At 44.3% G+C, this 23385-nt stretch overlaps 1 protein-coding gene across 7 annotated transcripts in view; it reads left to right on the top strand.

Moving 5' to 3' along the window:
* MYO1B (myosin IB) overlaps positions 1 to 23385 on the top strand; it is a 165779-nt gene that overhangs the window by 68010 nt on the left and 74384 nt on the right. For all 7 annotated transcript variants that reach the window (XM_083627132.1, XM_083627136.1, XM_083627131.1 and 4 more), the window contains exon 3: positions 5615 to 5730. In XM_083627132.1, the coding sequence (XP_083483258.1) occupies positions 5615 to 5730 (116 nt within the window). The remainder of the gene's footprint in view (positions 1 to 5614; positions 5731 to 23385) is intronic.

Raw genomic sequence — 23385 nt, forward strand, 5'->3', positions numbered from 1 at the left:
CTGGAAGGGACATTGCGGGACAGGGAAGACTTTATAAAGACCATGTGCTCTTTGAGCAAAGGAAGGAAATGCTCCTAAATACTTATAGAACAAGGTTCTGAAATTAGTTACGTTTTTGTTCGTATGGTTTTTTTCAGGGCCGCTTTGCAGGACTTGGGTGTCCAGTTGCGGCCCCGAATTACAGACCTGAAGGATGTGCTTAGAACAAAATTGGCTCTTGACCAGGAGCCTACTGAATGTTGGACTCCCCTTCGATTACTTCATGTGGCGTTGGAACATTTCGGGACTTGTTCTGCCTGAGGTGTTGGTGAATGTGAGACTCCTTTAATTTAGACTGAAGCCAACTGGGGCCTTATCAGCAAAGTTTATATGGGCTTATATTCTTTCCCCATCTCTTTGGTTTAATATTAGTGTTTCCAATTCTTTGCAAGCTAATGCCCAGGTTCTGGCACATACATAAAAGCCAGCACACACATCAAAAAGCCTATTTATTGGATGCAATAAAAGTGCTTCTGCTTTGACTGTGGGCAATAACCACAGGGCTGTGCAAATGTCATTTTAAAGCATGCTGTGGCAGCATGGCATTTGGGTCACCGCTAATCAAATTTCTTCTCTTGCACCCTGGTTTCAAAGATTGGTTAAAGTGGGCTTGCCAATCTGTTCCCAGGGGAATCTGGTTAGTGTCTTGTGTTGCCCCTGCTTCAGCAATCTTGCTTTCTTCATGAGGTTTGGAGCTATCTTATCTTAGGATAATGATAGTCATGATAATGAATAGTCTGTGGTGCAGCTAGGCCAAAATCTAGGGGTCTGCAGCCCAGGGGTCCTCTAATGACTATGTAGAGAGCAGCAGGAGGTGGAGACAGTGACAAACATGCCTCAGGTCTGTACCTGGCCCAGCACCAGCAAGCTGGGCTGCCGCTGGTCTACACAATATGCTTTCTTCCAATATGCTTTGAAATAATTTTATAATTGGTGGTGGCCTGCCAGGTTGTAGATCTTCATTTTATTACTTTTATTTTACTGTTTTATTATCGTTTTCTACCACAAAATGGTTCTTATTTCCTGGTTTTAACACCAGGACAGCAGAAGCAAGTTCTCCTTTATTTCTGTAGTCATAATGGTGCTAGGATTTAAGCAGAGGTGGATTTAGGGCAGCATGGTCGATTCCTCCACACACAGCGCAGCAGCCAATAGGGTGCCTTCCTGCCTCCTTCCCAAAGCCTAGTAAGTGCTGGGCTTTGGGAAGGAGGTGTGAGGGCTCTGACAGGGTCATAGAGTCCTCCTGCCTTCTTCCCGCAATAATAATATAAATAATAATAATAATAATAATTTATTATTTATACCCCGCCTATCCGGCTGAGTTTCCCCAACCACTCTGGGCAGCTCCCAACAGATTAAAAACAGAACAAAACATTGAACGTTACAAGTTTCAGGTGTCTTCTAAAAGTCAGATAGTTGTTTATTTCCTTGACATCTGATGGGAGGGCATTCCACAGGGCGGGTGCCACTACCAAGAAAGTCCTCTGCCTGGTTCCCTGTAACTTTGCTTCTCGCAGTGAGGGAACTGCCAGAAGGCCTTCGGAAGTGGTCCTCAGTGTCTGGGTAGAATGATGGGGGTGGAGACGCTCCTTCAGGTATACTGGGCCAAGGCCGTTTAGGGTTTTAAAGGTCAGCACCAACACTTTGAATTGTGCTCGGAAACGTGCTGGGAGCCAATTCGGGTCTTTCAGGACCGGTGTTATATGGTCTCGGCGGCCGCTCCCAGTCACCAGTCTAGCTGCCACATTCTGGATTAGTAGTAGTTTCCGGGTCACCTTCAAAGGTAGCCCCACATAGAGCGCATTGCAGTAGTCCAAGCGGGAGATAACTAGAGTATGCACCACTCTGGCAAGACAGTCCGCAGGCAGGTAGGGTCTCAGCCTGCGTACCAGATGGAGCTGGTAGACAGCTTCCCTGGACACAGATTTTACCTGTGCCTCCATGGACAGCTGTCTGTCCAAAATGACTCCCAGACTGCGCACCTGCTCCTTCAGGGGCACAGTTACCCCATTCAGGACCAGGGAGTCCTCCACACTCGCCTGTCCCCCCCAAACAGTACTTCTGTCTTGTCAGGATTCAACCTCAATCTGTTAGCCGCCATCCATCCTCCAACCGCCTTCAGCTTGGTGAATGAGGATGGAGGGCTCTAGGATCTTGCCGGAGTCTCACACCTCCTCCTCAAAGACCAGCAGCCTCCCTTACCCAGCTTTGCAAAGGTGGTGCAAGGGTTGGGGTGTTTGTGTGTGTCAAATTTTGACCTTTGCACAGGGTGCAATATACTCAAGGTCCACTCCTGATTTATGTAGGATCACCATATTTCAAAAAGTGAAAATCCAGACACCAAATATGAGAATGTGCATGGTCACCACTTTGGGTGCATGTTTTGCTTCAACATATCTGGATAGTAGCGGCAGTTGTAAAGCATGCAGTGGTGGAAGGGTGGGGAGAAACGTCCATTGCGTTCTTCACAATTGAAGTAATAAGCATGGCCTGATGAGACCATGGAGTTCAGGGTCAACAATTGCCCAGCTGCACCACACCACTGTGTGTGCTACGGTGAATGGCTTTTTCTATTGGAGGTTTTAATGGACTTTCGTTGCAGAAATTGTTTGAGCATGATCCAGGGCATTCTTCCATATTTTAGAATGTGTGAATTTTTGAGATGAGAGCGTCTGGTAAGAAAGAACTAGTATTAATGAATAGGGGAGGCAGCATTTCTAGAAACTCTGAAACGATTGGTTGCTAAGGGACTCTGTTCCAGAGTTTTTACTGAGCATGCATGTATATGCTGTTCTGGTTTTGGAAGAACACATTGTGTGCTCTCACAAGGAAGATCCATGTAGTATTCATACTGCAAACCTCCAAAAAGGCCACTTCTGATTTTACTTCTGGGGCAGAGTAGCTACCGTAATACAACTTCTTGCTATTTTCCTGTTTCTTTTTTTCACCTCTTGCCAGTTCAAGGTGCCTTTAGACCGAGAGCAACCAAGAGTGTCCACTGGTACTTATTGCCTCCAGAGCAGAATAACGTTCTATTTCAGGATAATCTCTTTTCGCTTCTTTGGGTCAGTGCCTCACAAGCCCTTGTGGGCCCAGTTCATTATTGTATTATGTCACACAGTGATGGGATGAGTGGGAACTGGATCTGTCTACCTGCTGGCTTGTGTTTGTTTTGGATCTCAGCGGCTCAAATAATGAGCAGATCCATGGCTTTGCAATGGTTTTAGTGGTGGCGGGTGGCGCTTGCCGATCGTATGGTCGGCGGTTCAAATCCCCGTGGCGGGGTGAGCTCCCGTCGTTCGGTCCCAGCTCCTGCCCACCTAGCAGTTCGAAAGCACCCTTAAGTGCAAGTAGGTAAATAGGTACCGCTTTATAGCAGGAAGGTAAACGGCGTTTCCGTGTGCTGCGCTGGTGCTGGCTCGCCGGAGCAGCTTCGTCACGCTGGCCACGTGACCCGGAACTGTCTTCGGACAGCACTGGCCCCCGGCCTCTTAAGCGAGATGGGCGCGCAACCCCAGAGTCAGTCATGACTGGCCTGTATGGGCAGGGGTACCTTTACCTTTACCTTTAACACATGTTAGGGGACGCGGGTGGCATGGTGGGTTAAACCACAGAGCCTAGGACTTGCCGATCAGAAGGTCGGCAGTTCGAATCCCCGCGACGGGGTGAGCTCCTGTTGCTCGGTCCCTGCTCCTGCCCACCTAGCAGTTCGAAAGCACGTCAAAGTGCAAGTAGATAAATAGGTACCGCTCCAGCGGGAAGGTTAACGGTGTTTCCGTGTGCTGCTCTGGTTTGCCAGAAGCGGCTTAGTCATGCTGGCCACATGACCCGGAAGCTGTACGCCGGCTCCCTCGGCCAATAAAGCGACATGAGCGCCGCAACCCCAGAGTCGGTCACGACTGGACCTAATGGTCAGGGGTCCCTTTACCCTTAACACATGTTAGAACTTGTGTAACATGGCAACAGCCAGATTCCATCCATCAGTCTTAGCGAAGTGTGTGTGTGTGTGTGTGTGTGTGTGTGTGTGTGTGTGTGAACGTGAACTATTAATGCCCAGATAAGCCAAATTGTGGCCCAGGCTTACACAAACTTCTGTGGCAAAGCAGAGAGAGAGGAATTCAGATCAATGCTTTGTGCTTTGATCACGAGACCAGTCCTTTGGGGCTGCAGTTCCAAAATAGTAGCAGTATAAGAACTCACAGCAAGCCGTAGATATTCTAATCCCTTCAATGCTGTGGCATTTTCTTTCCCCTACCCATAGGAGTTCTGTTTTCATCACTGGAATGCAATTGCACTCATTCCATGCTCAAGGAATTAAGTCATTTATATCTGGACTTGTTTATACTGGAGTCCTGGTGGGAAGGAGGGTTTTGTGTGGGAAAATTCTCTTTCCCTGGCGTTCCGCACCCCCCACCTCTTCCCATTGCTGGGACTGTAACACAGTCAACTTTGGAGTGAATCTGTAGGTGACTAAATTAGTGCAAAGAGTTCTTTCTGAGTCGTACCGAACCCAAGCAGTGACTTCTTGACGTACTTTAGCTTCAACAAGAGAACATGGATGTGCCCCTGACTAGGCATCGTTCTTTGACCTCTTGAATAAAATGGGTTATTTTAGGATGTGGTATACTGGATTTGGAGCACACTGATGAACAGCTGGTTCCTCACTCTCAGAATATCAGAACAGCTTACAAAAAAGAAAAATAGCACCCCCAGTTCTCCTCAGACGACAACCTTTTGTATCTTGGTTAATTTCCCCTTATGTTGTCTGAAGACGATTCCACCCCCCCCCCAAGAATTTGAGTTCAAATATGCAGTGCTTTTGTGCGGTAGTTGTTTGAGAACCCCCCCCCCCCCAGTTTCTTGAGACCTTTGCTGATTATATGGTATCAAATCACAGTTCGTCTGTCTTCACTTCCAGCTGTATTTTCCTCTTGCCATTCAGTAATGAGAGATGAAGTCATCCTGCTTTTTGAGCATTTGTAAAATATGAACGTGACATTTTGCCAAATCGCTCTTCAATATTACTAAATATGAAGGGCTCCCCACCCCCCTTGGGGATTTTACATCCTTTTAAATGGAGCAACAGAGCCTTTAGGGTAGGTTATAGCATAATGCTTCTCACTTTGTAAAGTATGCACAGGCCTAAACAAATCCAAAAACATTCTTCACAGAATCACAGATTTATAGAGTTGGAAGGGACCATAGGGGCCATCTAGTCCAGCCCTCTGCAGTGCATGAATATTTCACCCAATGTATGACTCCAACCCACGACCCTGATATTAAGAGTGTTATCCTCTACTGACTTGCTGGTTTTGTGTTCTTAAAGGCAAAATAATATTTCATCATGAATTCAAGTTAATCCTGTATTTCACTTTACTTTTTAGAATTAAAGCTGGGTGGTTGTTTTTTAATTTGGCCAGTTTTGAAATTTCCTTCGTATTTGGGGAGTTCAGGTGATAATTGTTCCAATGCAAATGATAAGGTAGAGAGAGGTAAGCATTCCTTATCGTGTTTTGTAAGTTAAATTGTCACATCAGCTGTTAAAACTCCACTATGCATTCTTTCTTTTTGGCAGACTTACATCGGTAGTGTGGTGATATCGATAAATCCATACAGATTGCTCCCTATTTATTCCCCAGAAAAAGTGGAAGAATACAGAAACAGAAACTTCTATGAACTCAGACCTCACATGTAAGTATGTAAAAAGTTTCAGGTTCTTCTTCTTCTTCAAGAAATGCAGTTTATAGATGGGAACAGCTGTTTCCTGCAAGTCACAGAATGTGTTTGATCCATCGTGCCTTTGATTATCTCTAAGTTTAATTGCAGAATTTTTTGTTCCAAGGGAAGAAATCTGGATATTTTATTCACTGAATGTAGTAGAAGTTGGTCTTACAGATGACATTGCTTTCTAGTTATATCTTAGGCCAGAATTAGATGACACAGCAGATGCTTGGTGGCCACTGAAAATAGGAGCCCTGTGTTTTGTGCTCTCTCCTACTCTTCCTGCCTTCAGTAACTAGACCTGACTGGGAGGAAGGGAGGGAGAGGAAGTGGCTGGAGGAGTATTTGCAAATGAATGGATGGACATGGAAAAGTTGAAAGGTTAACCTTGCAAGGCAAGCTGGGTTAGGACTACCTGCTTGCTGAAATGGTAGACATGTCGCATGTAATGTTAAGTCAAGCCTCCACGTTCCTCCCCTGGTCCTCCTGCTGTTGCCATGCTACTTCTGGCTAAGCTGTGGTCTGGCTTAGCACTACCTCTGAATCTCCACGAATCATGTACTGGGAGCCAAGAACAAATCTTGGTTGAAATTCGTGGCTTATCAGGAATGAGACAAACTATGAGCCCAACTTTGGAGGTCAAATGCAAAGCCAGACCGTGACTTAGCCCTGGGAGGCATGTCCTCAGCAGGATTGGGGAAGGAGGACTGCAACCACAATCGTCAGTTTTATTATTTGTGCTAAGTCGCGGTTTACAAATGGAGATTCCCAACTCAGTTTGTTTTGTAATGTTAACTGGGTCAAAGTGCCTTTCTTCCTTTAGCCAGGGATGTGGGCCCTCTGTCCTTCATCACTCCCTTCTTCTCCTTCTTCCTGTCACAATTTTAGTTGCGCCTTCTGTTTATAAAAAACTTCCCTGTCACCTCGCTTTCGCCCTTGCTCTGTATCAAGAAAGTTCCGTGATTAAATGTTCTGATTTCTCTGCAAACCAAAACCTTGCGAATTGAGATTGGGTATATGTAATTCCAAATTGAGAATAGGGCTTTGCATATATATCCCTGCTTTTTCACCAAGGGGCACATGGTTCACCCCCCTTCAGTTAATCCCTACAATGACCCTGTGAGGTAGGCTAAGAGGCTGTGACTGACCTGAGATCACTTGAGCTTCATGACTGAGGGGATTTGAACCCTGATCTCCCAGGTCCTAGTCCGACACTCTACCACTACACCACACTGACTTCCTAGAGTACTTCTGCTATGGGGGCAGCTATATAAATTAATTGTTTGATGTTTTGATGTGTTGAGGGTTTTTTCTTTAAAAATGAAGCTGTATAGAAATGATGATGATGATGTCAATGATGATAAATTCCATGGCAAAAAAAGGTGTCTAGACCTTCCATTATCGCTACTGTAGCCTAGGCTTAAGGTGCCATTTGGCAATTACCGTATTTTTGGCTCTATAAGACGCACCAGACCACAAGACGCACCTAGGTTTTGGAGGAGGAAAACAAGAAAAAAAAATATTCTGAATCTCAGAAGCCAGAACAGCAAGAGGGATCGCTGCGCAGTGAAAGCAGCGATCCCTCTTGCTGTTCTGGCTTCTCTCATAGCTGTGCAGCCTGCATTCGCTCCATAAGACGCACACACATTTCCCCTTACTTTTTTAGGAGGGAAAAGGTGAGTCTTATAGAGCAAAAAATACGGTTGCTTATGCCTCTGAATTTCTAACTGCTCCCAATTCCCTCAGCTGGGAGTTGGTGGGAGTTGCAGCTGAGGAACAACTCTGTTCTAAGATTTACTTGTACTCAGATTCTCAGTCTGGTCCTTTTTGGAAGAAATGAGGGGTTTGTTCTTTATCCATCACCCCACTCCTTTTGTTGCTCTTGCCTTCTCAGAAAACCACTGAAATTGTTTAGTTCTGTGCGACAGGAGAGTATGCCTGGTATAGGAATAATCATGGCAATAGCCTGGGCCATCTCTGCATTCTAGGCACTCCCCAGTGTGTCAACAGCATCTGCAGTTGTATCACTAGGAAAATCCCCAAGAGATAACAGGAATCTGTGTTTGCCAAGGAGGCCATGAAATCCTCATGTCTACCAAGCGAATAAGTATCGGCATCCAATGTCAAAGCTCCGCATGGAAGTCTCAAGCGCCGCCTCTGAGACCACCTTAACTACTGCTGCGATTTTGCCGGAGGGCAAAGAAAAAACTTTTGCTGGTGTGCTTTGTGTGGTTCTGGCCCACTTCTGCCCGATCTCACTTTGAGCAGCGAGGGAAGAATGTGCTGAGGAAGCAGGAAGGCAAATGTCAGGCTAAGAGGTCATGGGATGTGCAGTTCTGTATCACTGGAGAACAAATTAAAGACAGACATCAGGAAAACAAAATCTTAAATAACAGTTCCTTCCAACTTAAGCTGATTCCCTCTTATCTGGTATTCATGTGCCGCTTATTAGTACATATGCATACCCTCCAGCATTTCTCTGATGAAAATAGGGACACCCTATTCATTAATAATAATAATAAATACCCCGCCCATCTGTTTGGGTTGCCCCAGCCACTCTGGGTATCTTCCAACGTAATAAGAACTTTATAAAACATTAAACATTTAAAAGCTTCCCCATACAAGGCTGCCTTCTGGTGTCTTCTAAAAGTTGTAGAGTTACTTATCTCCTTGGCATCTGTTGCTAGGGTGTTCCCTATACAGGGCTGCCTTCAGGTTCTATAGATACTTATCTCCTTGCCTCAGGGGTCACATAACTCCATAAAGGTAAAGGTAAAGGTACCCCTGCCCGTACGGGCCAGTCTTGCCAAACTCTAGGGTTCTGCGCTCATCTCACTCTATAGGCCGGGAGCCAGCGCTGTCCGCAGACACTTCCGGGTCACGTGGCCAGCGTGACAAGCTGCATCTGGTGAGCCAGCGCAGCACACGGAACGCCGTTTACCTTCCCGCGTAAGCGGTCCCTATTTATCTACTTGCACCCGGGGGTGCTTTCGAACTGCTAGGTTGGCAGGCGTTGGGACCGAACGACGGGAGCGCACCCCGCCGCGGGGATTCGAACCACTGACCATGAGATCGGCAAGTCCTAGGCGCTGAGGTTTTACCCACAGCGCCACCCGCGTCCCCCACATAACTCCATACCCACCAACATTTCTTCAATTAAAAATAGGAACGTCCTAAGGATAGCTCAAAGGGACACAGGTGGCGTTCTGGGTTAAACCACAGAGCCTAGGACTTGCCGATCGGAAGGTCTGTAGCTCGAATCCCCGTGACGGGGTGAGCTCCCATTGCTCGGTCCCTGCTCCTGCCAACCTAGCAGTTCGAAAGCACCCCAAAAAGTGCAAGTAGATAAATAGGTACCGCTCTGGCGGGAAGGTAAACAGCATTTCCGTGCACTGCTCTGGTTTGCCAGAAGTGGCTTAGTCATGCTGGTCATATGACCTGGAAGCTGTACGCAGGCTCCCTCGGCCAATAAAGTGAGATGAGCGCCGCAACCCCAGAGTTGGCCACCGCTGGACCTAATGGTCAGGGGTCCCTTTACCTTTTTAAGCATAGCTCAGCTGGTAGAGCATGAGACACTTCATCTCAGGGTCGTGGGTTCAAGACTCACATTGGGCAAAAGATTCCTGCATTGCAGGGGGTTGGACTAGATGACCCTCTTGGTCCCTTCCAACTCTACAATTCTATGATTAGGACATTCTGCGATCAAATCTGAAACTGGGACAGCTTCTGCAAATCTGGGACTGTCCCTGGAAAATAGGGACACTTGGAGGGTCTGCATATGGCTTGAGTACATGCATAACAGATATATGTGGCAAGCTAAGGAAAATGTGACTTATGAGGACAGACAAAGCACTGTCTCTTTTTGTTGACATTTTAAAAGCACCATTAGCTACTAAATTAACCACATTTCTGGGTCCAAATGATGGATGCCGCCACCCTGTACTTGCCTTCTCTGTTCTACGTTAATGGCAGATATTAGAGACACTACTTAAATGTGTGTGTATATATAAGCAAAATAAATAGTAGTTTATTGTGCCCCCTCCCCTTGGGGTGGCAGTTTTGGGGGGAGAAGAGCGAAACCTCCTAAGTTTCCTGTAGCAGTATAGTCGGCCATGTGGTTATATATACAGTGGTACCTCAGGTTACATATGCTTCAGGTTACAGACTCCGCTAACCCAGAAATAGTGCTTCAGGTTAAGAACTTTGCTTCAGGGTGAGAACAGAAATTGTGCTCTGGCGGCGCGGTGGCAGCAGGAGGCCCCATTAGCTAAAGTGGTGCCTCAGGTTAAGAACAGTTTCAGGTTAAGTACAGACCTCCGGAACGAATTAAGTACTTAACCTGAGGTACCACTGTAGCTCCTCTTGCAGTGTTGTGCTTGGAAACTTGTTAATTACAGTTGCAACCTAATTTTAAGTCTTACCTTAATTGATACTTTTTAAAGCAATCAGGGTTCCAGTAAAACAAAAGTGAAAAGTAGACTCGGGCAAGGTAGGGTGGTCTCAAAAGGACACTGACTGTCCTTTAACCTGATAATTACATGCTGCTTAGCTGTCCTGGTTTCAGTAGTGAACTGTTATCGAACAGTATTATGTACACTAAGATGTTAGGCCTTTTTGTGGCAGATATAATTCATGCATCTGACCTGGAGCCTTGCGGGAGCAGGGGGGCGGGGGGAGAAATCATATACCATATATTAACAAATGAGGAAGAAAGCTTGGATGAATGGTTTAAAAATGTGTGCATAGCTATCTTTTTATAGAACTCCCACCTATTTTGAATACATAATTCTCTCTGTGTGGTGTATGTTCACATCAATCCCTGTGGAACTGGGTGGTGGTTTGAAAGTGTCCAGAAGGCATGGAGAATTCTGCTAACTTTTTCTAAAAGGAAGTTGCATTTTCCCCCCAGATTAGTGTGTAGGGGGTTGTGGAATTCACTGTGCAGCTATGCCTTCCCTCGGGCCACTCAGATCTATGTGGATGTTAACAGTGCGATGATGCAGATACTTTTGCATTCTCCCTGGCTGTGTGGAATTCGCCAGACATGCCCTGCAGCAAACTTCACCCCAAACTCTCAGACCCCATGAAAATGGTTGGGGGTTTTATCATACCCCTTAAACATTTTTGTCCTCCATAATCAAAGCACATACTTAATCTGTATGGAACTCTTAACAAGCACACATAGCACAGTGCAGCAGAGTGATGCTAATTAAAAAAAACAGACACATTAGTGAAAATAAAATATTTGGTCTTGAGGCCCAGGCTGCTGAGAAGAGCCACACCAAACTGGCACATTTTTAGGGAAAAGTTAAGACGTCTCCATCTCTGTAGTGTAATGAAAACCATGGGCCCCAGGGCTTTGCAAGCTGCTTCTGGTAATTTGGCTTGGGTCAAAGCAGCCTTTCTGTCTCCAGTATCAGCAAATAAAATAAAATAAATTGAGTACAGAGCAAAGGACACATATTCCTTCGTGTTCTTCAACCTTTTGGGGATCACCTGAATGGAATTTATGGGTATCCCAGTAGTCTGTATGGTGTAGTTTGAGAAACTTCTTACTTACAAGTCACTTCTGTCTTTTAGAAGGCAGACAAAAATATTCTGTTTGGGTAATCCCTTATGGCATCAGATGTGGGGTAGGTGAGGAACAGGCCAGAGGTTCCCCATGGCTGCTATAGTTTATACCATGGCTTAACACATCTCTCCCAAATGTCAGTTCTAGTTGTGACTTCACTCATTGGCTAAGAACACTTAAATATGTTAGTAGGCACATTTCTCATGAAAGAATTGGACATAGTGATGCTCGCACATTTTGCCTCCTGAGTTCCTGAAGGACTTGAATTTCTTTTCTCTTTTTAATGAAAATTGGGAATTGGATACACCTAGTAGCATGGATAGAATCAAGGTAAAGGTAAAGGTACCCCTGACGGTTAGGTCCAGTCGAGGACGACTCTGGGGTTGCGGCGCTCATCTTGCTCTATAGGCTGTGGGAGCCGGCGTTTGTCCGCAGACAGCTTTGGGTCATGTGGCCAGCATGACAAAACCACTTCTGGTGAATCAGAGCAGCACACGGAAACACCCGTTTACCTTCTCACCGGAGTGGTACCTATTTATCTACTTGCACTTTGATGTGTTTTTGAACTGCTAGGTGGGCAGGAGCTGGGACCGAACAACGGGAGTTCACCCCGTCACGGGGATTTGAACCACCAACCTTATGATCAGCAAGCCCTAGGCTCTGTGGTTTATACCACAGCACCACCCGGGTCCCAGAATCAAGGTAAAACCTGGTAAATCAGGCAATATGGCAATCCCAGTGGTTACCTAAATTAAATTTCAGTTGGCACTCCTATCCTAAGACCTCTTCTAAAATACTTTGCAGTGCTCACTTCTTTGTGAAATTCCTAATGTTCTTGTTCTTGTATGTCAGGATTATGAATCAGAAATCGTTAAAATTCTTTCACTAGAACACTGTTTAGATTTCCTGTTACCAGCAAGATCTCTTATTACTCAATGTTCATAGTGAACTGCCAGTCTTGCTTTGGTGACCAAGTTTATAAAGTAATGTTCATAAAGTGAGCATCTGGCGAGAGAACTGCTAACTTCAGTATTTCCCCATATTGTATATGTGTATTTTCTTAATGAAACTTCTTTGTGTCTGGAGTATTTAATGGCCTGTAATTTTTTTTAGGAGATGGCATGCGCTTCTGCTCTCGATTCCACGCATAGATATATTTTTAATTAATTGGTTCTGTAGGATTAGAATTGCATTGAGAGCTACATTTTGTTTATGTAATGGGAAGTGGTTTTGCAAATTGGTTCTACCAGATTCCGACCATAGCTTAATGATGTTGGGGCCTTTTCTCAGTGAGGAAAAGTAAAGCTGAGAAAACAATGCGCTTGTAAACGTAAACACATCTGCAGTCTTTGAGCATTGACACATGGACACTTCCATTGTAGACTACTGTGCGGTCTCGCAAGTACATTTAGAAAGAGAAAAAAACACAGACAGTCATTAAAAGATACCAGGCTGCTTATGCCAGGATTGCCAACTGTTGTGTTTTTTTTAAATTGTGCCCAGTGCTTGGAGCCCTCTGGAAAAATGGATGAAGTTAGTAGTATTTAATGCAGAGGGAGTCTGTTCACCTAAGGTGCACAATTTAAAAGCTGATGGGGAGGCCTCTCCCATCTCGCTCCTTGATTTCTGGCTACTGGCTTAGAAGCAAATCTAAACCACAACCAGGCCATTTCTATTTCTGGTTGGTTGGCAACCCTTGTCTCCTATATGACCAATGCCCTGAAAACCAAGACTTCCCCACTTAGATGAGATCCTAACTTTCCACATGTAACTAGGGTGGTTAAACATTGAAGGGGATGTGCAATTCTATTACAGTGGTACCTTGGTTCTCAAACTTAATTCGTTCCTCAAGTCCGTTCCGAAACCAAAGCGTTCCAAAACCAAGGCACGCTTTCCCATAGAAAGTAATGCAAAACGATTAATCCGTTCCAGACTTTTAAAAACAACCCCTAAAACTGCAATTTAACATGAATTTTTTGATCTAACGAGACCATAAAAGGAAAGCAATAAACAATGTACTGCAGTCACACAATCAATCAATCAGTAGCTGAACTGGGTTCCACACAGTCACAAAAACAAAACAAAAAAGCTGCAAAAACAAAAACGCAAAATAAATAAGCAAAAACAGACAGACCTCAGTGTAACACTCAAAACGGAAGTGTAACACTCAAATCACCATCATAACACTCAAAACGAAAGTGTGGCACTCAAAACAGAGCATGTTCGACTTCTGAAAAAAGTTCGCAAACCGGAACACTTATTCCTGGGTTTGCAGTGTTTGGGTTCCAAGTTGTTTGAGTACCAAGGTGTTTGAGAAGCAAGGTACCACTGTATCATCATCATTTCATTGATCAATGCATTCATGATGATCAATGCATTTATTATTAATAATAATCATAATAAGAAAACTATGCCATTGAAATTTTAGGAGCTTTGGTCTTGAAGATAGCTGGTCTTGGAGAGACAGATGTTTTAGCAGTGTTCAGATGTTTGCCCAAATGAGCAGGGGGCAGGGAGAGCATGACCACACACTCTGTCTCCATTCCTTAGGGTCCCCAGCCACATGGCCAGAGCCTACACACAATTTTTATGTGCACAGGTTCATTTGGACATTTACACTCGGCTTTGGCTGAGATTCCTGCATTTCAGGGAGTTGGTCTAGATGACCCTTGGGGTCCCTTCCAATTCTGTGAATCTGCACCAAATGTGTGCAGGAAGCAGCATTTCCCAGTCTCCACGCTTCTTGCATTCGGACAAATGTCTGAACGGTAAACCCTAAGTTTGGTCTTAATTTTAGACAAGGAAATGCTCCCATTGTCTTAAAAAGTGAAATGTGAGCTGATCCTCAATTTGGCAAGGGAGGGAAGCCTTTAGTGAACTTGTGGGATGCAGATTAAGTTCTGAGATAGGAGTGACATTCTGACCAGGTGCGGCGGTGATGGGGGGCATAATTCCGCCCCCCCCCCAAGTAAACCTGGACCCAGCAGTTTCCGACAGGTCAGTTTATGGATGGATTTCAGAAAACTGTAAAGCGTCAAACCCATCACCCAACTCCAAAAGTGGTAAGGGAGTCAGACGTCAACATTGCTTAGTTTAAGTTGTTATTCTAAATAAGAAGTGTCAAGATGTGCCCTGTGTAAATGAAAGAGATGTAAACTAAAGTATTTGGCACGAGTGCTGATGGTTCTCTCTTATATTCCCTTTGTTCCTAGAAAATATGACCATTAGTTGTAGAGGCCCCCAGTTGCAATTAACAGCAGCTGCCTGTCCCTTTCATTGAAAATGTGTCATTTATATTTAAGGCTTTATTTTTTTCCTCCCTGCTTCAATTTACAGCATACAAATGGCATCCATCTGCTGCCCTAAGTGCCTTTGGCCATTATTCAAAGTAACAATAAGGGTGGCAGCAATAAGTCCTTAGAAACAGCTATTTTGCTGAAAAGCTGATAGCTTGAACCTCACCCCCTAAGCAAATCCTTAATAAATAGGCTAGCCTATCTTGCTTGAATTTTTGATTTTTGTTTTAACTGTCTTTGCTCTGGGAAGCTTTTGATTTATAAAAGGGAACAAAAGTTTCTAGCTATTAAGATACACATAATATTATTAAACGCGTACAAGATGGAACCAACAGTTTTTGATAACTTAAATGTTAAAGACTGAATTGAATGGTGGCTTTGGCTTAGAGCAGTGGCTCCTATTTAGCCAAGTACTGCAGACCCCCTGTTTTTCCAAAAGCCAAACCATGGACCCCCTGCTTTTGAAAATGTTGAAATCTCTGTGGTAGTTTTTCTTATGTGACTAGTACCACCATAGCTCCAACATGTCCCAGCTCAAACTGGGGATGCATGTCTTCCGGGACAAGCTCTAACGCGAACCAGAGCAGCGCACGGAAATGCCGTTTACCTTTCTGCCAGAGCGGTACCTATTTATCTACTTGCACTTGACGTGCTTTCGAACTCCTAGGTTGGCAGGAGCTGGGACCAATCAAATGGAGCTCACCACGTTGCAGGGATTCGAACTGCCAACCTTCTGATCGGCAAGCCCTAGGCTCTGTGGTTTAACCCACAATGCCACCCACGTCCCTAACATAGTTTCATCCTTATTTCAGACATTTAGCTGGTGATCTCTCTCTCTCTCTCTCTCTCTCTCTCTCTCTCACACACACACACACACACACACACACACACACACTCACTCACCCACCCCAATATTGGAGTGGACGCTCAAATAAAACCTGCTTTAGCATTTTTAGGTTTCTAAATTCTTGGTAATGTTGTAGAAATGTATTATATTAAAGCAATGTGTGTGTGTATACTTTCTTTCTTTCTTTTAGAATCACAATGATTTTCACTTTTCAATATTAAGAACTTCAACTTTTTCCTCCCCCACCTCCCCACTTGTATTTTTAATCTTGATGATATTTCTTGTGCGAGTTCAAAGTTGTAAATTGAATGGCTAAACTCACAGCTGGTAGCACATCTGTTAGTTGAAGTTGTGTATGGAGAAGCAGTTATTTTAAAAAGTTCTCTCGCTTCCCCCCTCCCATTAAGCATGCATCTAACTACAGTGAACCTTACTTTAGCAGGAAAATGTGCAGAACCGCCCCTCCCAGAAAAGAACAAAACATATTTCCCATTACAATTATGTTTAAAATGATAGCCTTGTGATATGAGAAAGGGTCTCTCTAGAAATAAATTGCCATTGATTATTCAGAGAAAGAAGCATGCAAGTCAGAGAAATTCCCCTTATATCTCTCCCCGCTGCCCCCCCGCCAATTGTAGGTGTAAACAGAATCACAAAATTGAATTATTTCCCCAAAGGAAGTGAAATATTACATTGAGAGTAGTTATAATAAATGACAGTCCTCAGTATTAACTAAAAAGAGAGAGAGAACAAATTTATTGTCCCTTTTCTGCTTTAAAAATATATTGATCAAGTTAGTAAGTTTTCTTTAATGTACTAAAAGCGTGACTTCAACTTTAAAGGTTTGTGTAAGTCTTATTCTCAGTATCGTGTACCATGCCCTTTCCCTCTTCTTGTACAATTACTCTCCCCCACTCCCCGCCGCCTTTATAAAAACCACACACCATGAAATCTACTCTATCACATTTTTTCAAATAAAAAAAAAGATAAAATGGTAAAAGGAACGTTTCAGGCAATTGAGCATGTGGCTCAAAAATGTAAAAGTGGCGTACTTAAAACTGCGTATGCGCACATGAGAAAAATATGCACAGCCGTTTGTGAGTCTTATTAGTGGGATAGGATGAAAGGGAAAATGAGTGGAAATGGCTGATTTTCCTTCTCCCCCCCCCCTTTCCCCTTGGAGCATTAAGAGTTGGTGCTTGCAAGGCAAATGGAAGCAGTGTGCCTTAATGTGAGGTTTGAAAAGAGCTATAAGTCAATTAGACTCGGAGGCATTGAGGGTATTCCAGATGGTGGGGACATTGTAAGCGAAGGATGTGCCACCTGCTGTGAGTAAGCAGCGGGGGGGGGGGACAGACTGTGCTGTTGTTTGCTTACGTGGGGGGGAGTGTTTCTACATGGGGGGGAGTGTTTCTGGGGGGGGCAAGAAGGGTTGAGTTTGTAGTGTTCGTTCTGGCCCCAGAAAATTGACTGGGTATCGTCTCCCTGAAACGAGGGATTTCAGGACAAAAAGGGAAAGTTCAAAGGGAAGCATGTACCGCTCTCACGAGCATCTCATCATAACACGTGCTTCTCTTCTCCGAAAAAGTTCTGTCTCTCTCTTTCTTGTTGCGTGTGGAGGTCCCCAAGCCACCCCTCGAAATAATTCACAATTCACACGTAATTTTAGTTTAAGGTTTCTGGCACTATTTTGGCCACAACTTTATTAAAATACAAAATCTGTGACTGGTTGCTTAGGCATTGTTTATGACTATCTGTCCCCCCGCCTGGGACAGAATTGACTATCTGAACTCCCTCGGAAGCCAGTGAAGGGAAAACAATGTTGGGGAGCAATGGAGCTGAGTCACAGGCCCTCACCGCTCACCCAACCAGCTCCCCAAGGCTTGCCGGCCCTGGTCCCATTTCAGGGATTGGACGAAATCGTGGCAAGCCCCTGGATTCCTTTAGCAGAATTCCCTTCCAGCACCATTGGAGGGGCAGGCACAGCCTATCCTGACTCCTCCACCACCATTTTTTATAACCAATGCCTAACCGCAACCTTACAAGTTGTGACGAATTGCTAAGTAGTAGGCAAAAACCAGATGGCACCAGCCGATCAGCCAAAGGCAAAATTCCTACTAGGCCCCTACCCCAAGGCAGACGACCCCATGACAGGCAAAGCAAGGTCAACCGGAACACCGGGTGGGCGGGCGATCCGATGCTCACTGCGAAAGAGAAAGCAGAAGTAGTGAGCCCCAATATGTAAAGCCTATGGTCCCACCCACACAATTTGCTACATGCAATTTGCCCCAGCAACCTGGTCAGCCAATCATCGTGTCAGGCACTAACCATTAACCTGCCTGGCAACAGAGGGCTGGCCTGGCGGCCCCCACCGCAACCCATGCTCTCATTTTAGGGAGAACACGCTTTGCGTGATAGTCTTCAGGAATGACCCCTGGCGCCTTGTCCTTGGGGCCCATGTGAAAAGATTTGGCTTGGTTTTGCTTGGACTAAAAACCAAGACATCACTGCCTGCCCTGTGGCACAACGGGGCAGTGTCTCTGGCTGTTAACCAGAAGGTTGCAGGTTCGAGCCCACCCAGGGACTGTGGGCAGGATTCTTGCATTGCAGGGGTTTGGACTAGATGATCCTTGGGACCCCCTCCAACTCCACAATTCTATGATTCTATACCAGGCATAGACCAACTCTGGCCCTCCAGATGTTTGGGACTAGTCCCAAACATCTGGAGGGCCAGAGTTTGCCTATGCCTGTTCTATATCCTGTCTTTCTGTAATAGAGGGTGACTTGAGAGCATATTCTGTAGCCTGGCCATAAGTCTATGGAGAAAGGGGTGCCTGTTTCACAGAGGCTGGATGCTCCCATAATCCAAGCCTAAGCAATTGTGAGATTCTGTTTTAAAACATTGATCTCTTTTTAGTGCCTAAGGGATATGAACATTAAGAATATTACATGTTAACATGGGTAGAGTTTATTTGCTCCTGAGGCTTTCGAGTAGGGCAGGATTAGAAAGTGGATTAAAGACTCGTTTTGAAGATGATTCTTCGCTGAAACAGTGGTGGTTTTGAGAAAGTGGGCCAGAATTATGCAGGAAAGGTCAGTGGGGAGAGAGGCACATTTTGTAGCATTTGAAAATCTCTGTCTTTGCCAACCCAGTGCCCTCCAGATGTTTTGGACTATGACCATTGCACGTGTTTTATTCTACTGTCCATTTAATGCAAAAAAATCCAGGACAGATATTTCAACCCCATACTGAAATAAAGGTTGAATTGTGCTAACTCCTACAGGGCTTCCTTCATATTCAATAGCTGTAGGCATGATATCATGGAGAATGTAGCAAAATTTCTGAGTGACACCGCGAAACTACGTCGTTATAAGACTTGAGAGGCACTTTTAAATTTATAGTTCTACCTTAAAGTATCTCCTTTTTTAAAAAAATAGATGCCAGTTTTATACTTTGACCCACATATTTTTGTATTCTCTCTATGCCAAAAAGGTGATTGATTGAATCCCATCAGCCTCGATGAGCAGAGCAGTGCTGGTTTGGGAGTAGCGGTTCAAAGCACCTCAAATGCATCAGGTTGTGGAAGGCTGCTTTCTATGGCACGGAGACTTAAACTTACGAATCCCTCTTAAATTTACCCTGGTGCCTTATCGGTTTTAAGAATGGTGGTGGTGACCCACGTACCTACGGGACTGCCTCTCCTGGTATGCCCCACGGAGGACCTTAAGGTCCACAAATGACACCATTTTGGAGGTCCCAAGTCGCAAGGTGGTTAGACTGGTCTCAGCTAGGGCTAGGGCCTTTTCAGTACTGGCCCCGACATGGTGGAACGCTCTGTCACAAGAGACCAGGGCCCTGAGGGACTTGACATCTTTCCGCAGGGCGTGCAAGACAGAGCTGTTCCTCTTGGCCTTTGGTTCGGACTCAGTCTGACCCTTATGTTTCCCACCCCTTATGGTTTTGATCTATGGGCTATTATTAAAATGAGGCTGCTTTTTAAATTGCATTTTAACTTGTATTTTAAATTGGTCCCTCCCCATTATGTTTTTATTGTAATTTTACTGGTGTTAGCCGCCCTGAGCCCGGCTTTTGCTAGGGAGGGCGGGGTATAAATAAATATAATAATAATAATAATAATAATAATAATAATAATAATAATAATAATAATAGAAGAGGTGGCAAATGAGCACTGGGGGGTGGGCGAGTAATAAAATACAAATTTTGCAAAGACAATGTAGCCGCTCAGTATGGAGTAACTTAAATAGGTACCCCATGTCATCCTGAAGAACATTTGGTGGGGGAGGCAAGGTTCCCCCCCTTCATGTGGTAGTAGACTAATATGGTTTCCTTTTACGTGAATACTTCACAACAAGCCCTTATTTCATTTTTTTAAAGGGCAGTGAATAGCCCTGCTGATTTGGTTCAGTAATTACATGATTGCTCAGAAGACTGGATTGGTAATTGAGGTTTGCAGCTATGGATGTTAACAGTATGAAGGGCTGGGCACTGATATGGGTCAGGACTTCATGGCTGCCGTGAGAGTTGTGGGGCTGCCCCCAACGCATCATCAACCCTACACACGTAAGCAGGAGAAGGGTGAGTTAAGAACGCTTCACTGGGGCTTCTTATAACTTCCTGGTGAAGCAGTGTGAATTTAGTGAATTTAGGAAGAGTTTGCAGCTTTAAAAGAAACAAAAGCTCTAGCTTACAAAATAAAGAGCTAGCTTACAAAAGAAAACCTATTAGAACAAAATCCAGAAACATTCTTTTTCCCTCTTAACTTTTTTCTGGATCGTCCTCCAGAGTCCTTTTCTATGCATACGATGTTAACTTCTAATTTGACACTCAGAACTATAAGGCTTCCTGTGCAGACTAAGAATGAATTTTATTCTACAAGCAAGGTAGCGTTTAAATGCACCTGCTCTCAGCTTGTGCTTGGCACTCGTTTGGATTGCCTAAGGTGACCTGGGGACAAGGTTTGGTGGCAGCTGGTGTTGATGTTATGCCTGTTAGTGGTGGCAGACTAGATGAGTTTTGTCACCCTACAACTCTGATCCTCTTTTGCAGAGTTGGTTAGGAGTCTATGTACTCCCACAGGTTTACCTGTTAAAAACAGCTGTCTAGAATTTTAGCTTTTCTGCAGAGTCAAATTTTTGCCACATCTCTCCTCTTCCACCATTTGAGCAGTACCTTTTCTTAGACTCTCACATTACCTTGCAAGGTTTTTACTGCTGCCAGGTGGAGCAGGCTGCAAGTTTAAGCATGCAGATGAAGCGACACATTTTTTGTATCTTTGATATGGTTAACACAATCATGGAGGTAATGGAAGAATTAGGTCTTTATCCGCTCAATTATAACTCCAGAGAGCTTGACGAAAATACTTGGTGCATTTTTTGTGTGGCTGAAAACAACATAATTGTCACGCAATAAATTGTAAAAATTACTCTGCCTCTCCCAAGGGACCTGAGGTGCATAGAAAATTGGTTTCAAATAACTTCGTTTATGGCTTACAGCGTGTCCTATGCATTTCAGTGGGATAAAGAGATTAAAATAGTACTACTACTTGTTAGTCACCTGACAATAGCGAAATGTACAAAATATTAAGCAGACTCTTCCCAAATGAATGCTTAAAATGGGGCGCGAAGTGACATAAAGGCTCTCCCTAGGTGGAAAGGTTGTGTTGCAGTAGTGTTTGAAATTAGCCACGCACCAGGTGCATTTTGCCCCTGGTTATTGACGACTTGCGACTAAGTAAAGATGCCTGGGTAACAGGATGGTGTCTGACATTTCCACCATCTGGAGATGCATGCCTGGGGATCTTTGTTTTCACACACTAATACCACATCCTGTAGAATTCTAACGGTTATATTGCATTTGCACAATCAGAATGAATTTCAGGAACCAAAATGCTGCTTCTTAGCAGCCTGAGCAGGACCAGTGAACAACGCTATAGTTAATTGCTGTAGCTTGTCTTCGCTTACTCCACCCAACTGCCCAGCTCACAGTGGTGAAGAATATTCCTATATTATGAATGGTCCATGTCACCATTAAGAAAAAGAGGTCGGAATAGGCCGGTTCTCAAAGTTCTTAACCTAGCTCAAGGTTATCAGCTGAACTTGTTGTTGTTTAGTCGTTTAGTCGTGTCTGACTCTTCGTGACCCCATGGACCAGAGCACGCCAGGCACTCCTGTCTTCCACTGCCTCCTGCAGTTTGGTCAGACTCATGTTTGTAGCTTCGAGAACACTGTCCAACCACCTCGTCCTCTGCCGTCCCCTTCTCCTTGTGCCCTCCATCTTTCCCAACATCAGGGTCTTTTCCAGGGAGTCTTCTCCTCTCATGAGGTGGCCAAAGTATTGGAGCCTCAGCTTCAGGATCTGTCCTTCCAGTGAGCGCTCAGGGCTGATTTCCTTCAGAATGGATAGGTTTGATCTTCTTGCAGTCCATGGGACTCTCAAGAGTCTCCTCCACCACCATAATTCAAAAGCATGAATTCTTCGGCGATCAGCCTTCTTTATGGTCCAGCTCTCACTTCCATACATCACTACTGGGAAAACCATAGCTTTAACTATACGGACCTTTGTTGGCAAGGAACTAGCCAGGTGCTTAACTGAGAATCAATCACTGCCAGTCCATCGTTTGAAAAACATGACTTTAGAGCTGTCTTGCTCCAAAATGGCAACTAGACTGTAAGCTTGGCGACTGTAAGCTTGGTTTAAAGAGCCATTTGGCGCCTAGCTTACATACCTGAGTTTCTGACATTGCGCTGCAGTCAGCATGCACCTAAGAATCTCTGAAAACCAACTGAGTTGCTTTAACATTCATTGGTATGACTTTAAACAACTGAATCAGAGGTTTAAGATGGTGTGCAATTCATGGGAGTTCAGCAGCAATATTAATACAGTTGGTCTGCAGAGAACACATGGAAATTTTTCAATTCTTTTCTTTATTAATTTCCTTCTTTTCCCTTTTCCTTTTTCCTTTTTTTCTTCCCTCCCCCACCCCTTTCTCTCCCTTTCCTCCTCCTTTGGTTCTTTTCCTCTTTTCACTTTCTTCTTTTGGTCTCCTCCTTTCTGATCTGCTAAGAAAGAGCTAAACTTAAACATGAAAAGTTGACTAACTCGAAGTGATGTTTTATAGTTTGTTAACTATTGTTAAAGATGGTCAACTGTAATGAACTGATGTTTTAGTTATTGTTGATTTATTGTTATTGTCAAATAAAATTTATATTAAAAAAAGCACTTAAAAGAACACATGGAAATTCTTTTTATAGTCTGGCTGTGATAGTGGCAGAAACTGGCAAACGAAAACAGTGTCAGTAAGGGCCAAAGAGATATGAGCAGTGCAGATTATTGGATACTTCGAAAGGGACTAGGGCATTCTAATTCTTTACATCAGCAAGAGCCACAGAAGTATGCTCTGGATAAAGTGTGGATAATATTTACTTGGGCTGGTTGTTCCTTAAAGCGTTGCATTGATTGAATGTCTTAATTCATGTTTATGGTGTCTGCAAGCGGATTTGACCCTGAGCAGCATGGTATCATGCAGGAAAATCAAAGCCTTGCAAAGAGTTTAGCAGAAATTCTAGCGCACAGACTGGCAGTCTTGGTCATGTTGAGCCTGCCTGAGTCATGGTTGAAACTGCACAGGCCTCCCTAGGTGCTGAATCAGCAGGTTGGTTGCAGAGGCTTGTGGGTATGAACTCAATGCTTATTGTGGTCAGTTTAAAAATGGCTATTGGTGGAGAAAGTCTTAGTTTTGTATCCAAGGAGTTTCCCCAAATAAATGACAATACTCAAAAGCACCAACTTACTGGGTTTTCACGAGCTAGGCCAGTGGTTTTTGGTCGCTGGTATTTCAGTGAACTATAAAAGGTTGCTGACGGTGAAAGAAATGTAGTTTATTAAATTT

The sequence above is a fragment of the Podarcis filfolensis genome (genome assembly GCF_964270895.1).
Source record: "Podarcis filfolensis genome assembly, chromosome: 1".
NCBI lineage: Eukaryota > Metazoa > Chordata > Lepidosauria > Squamata > Lacertidae > Podarcis > Podarcis filfolensis.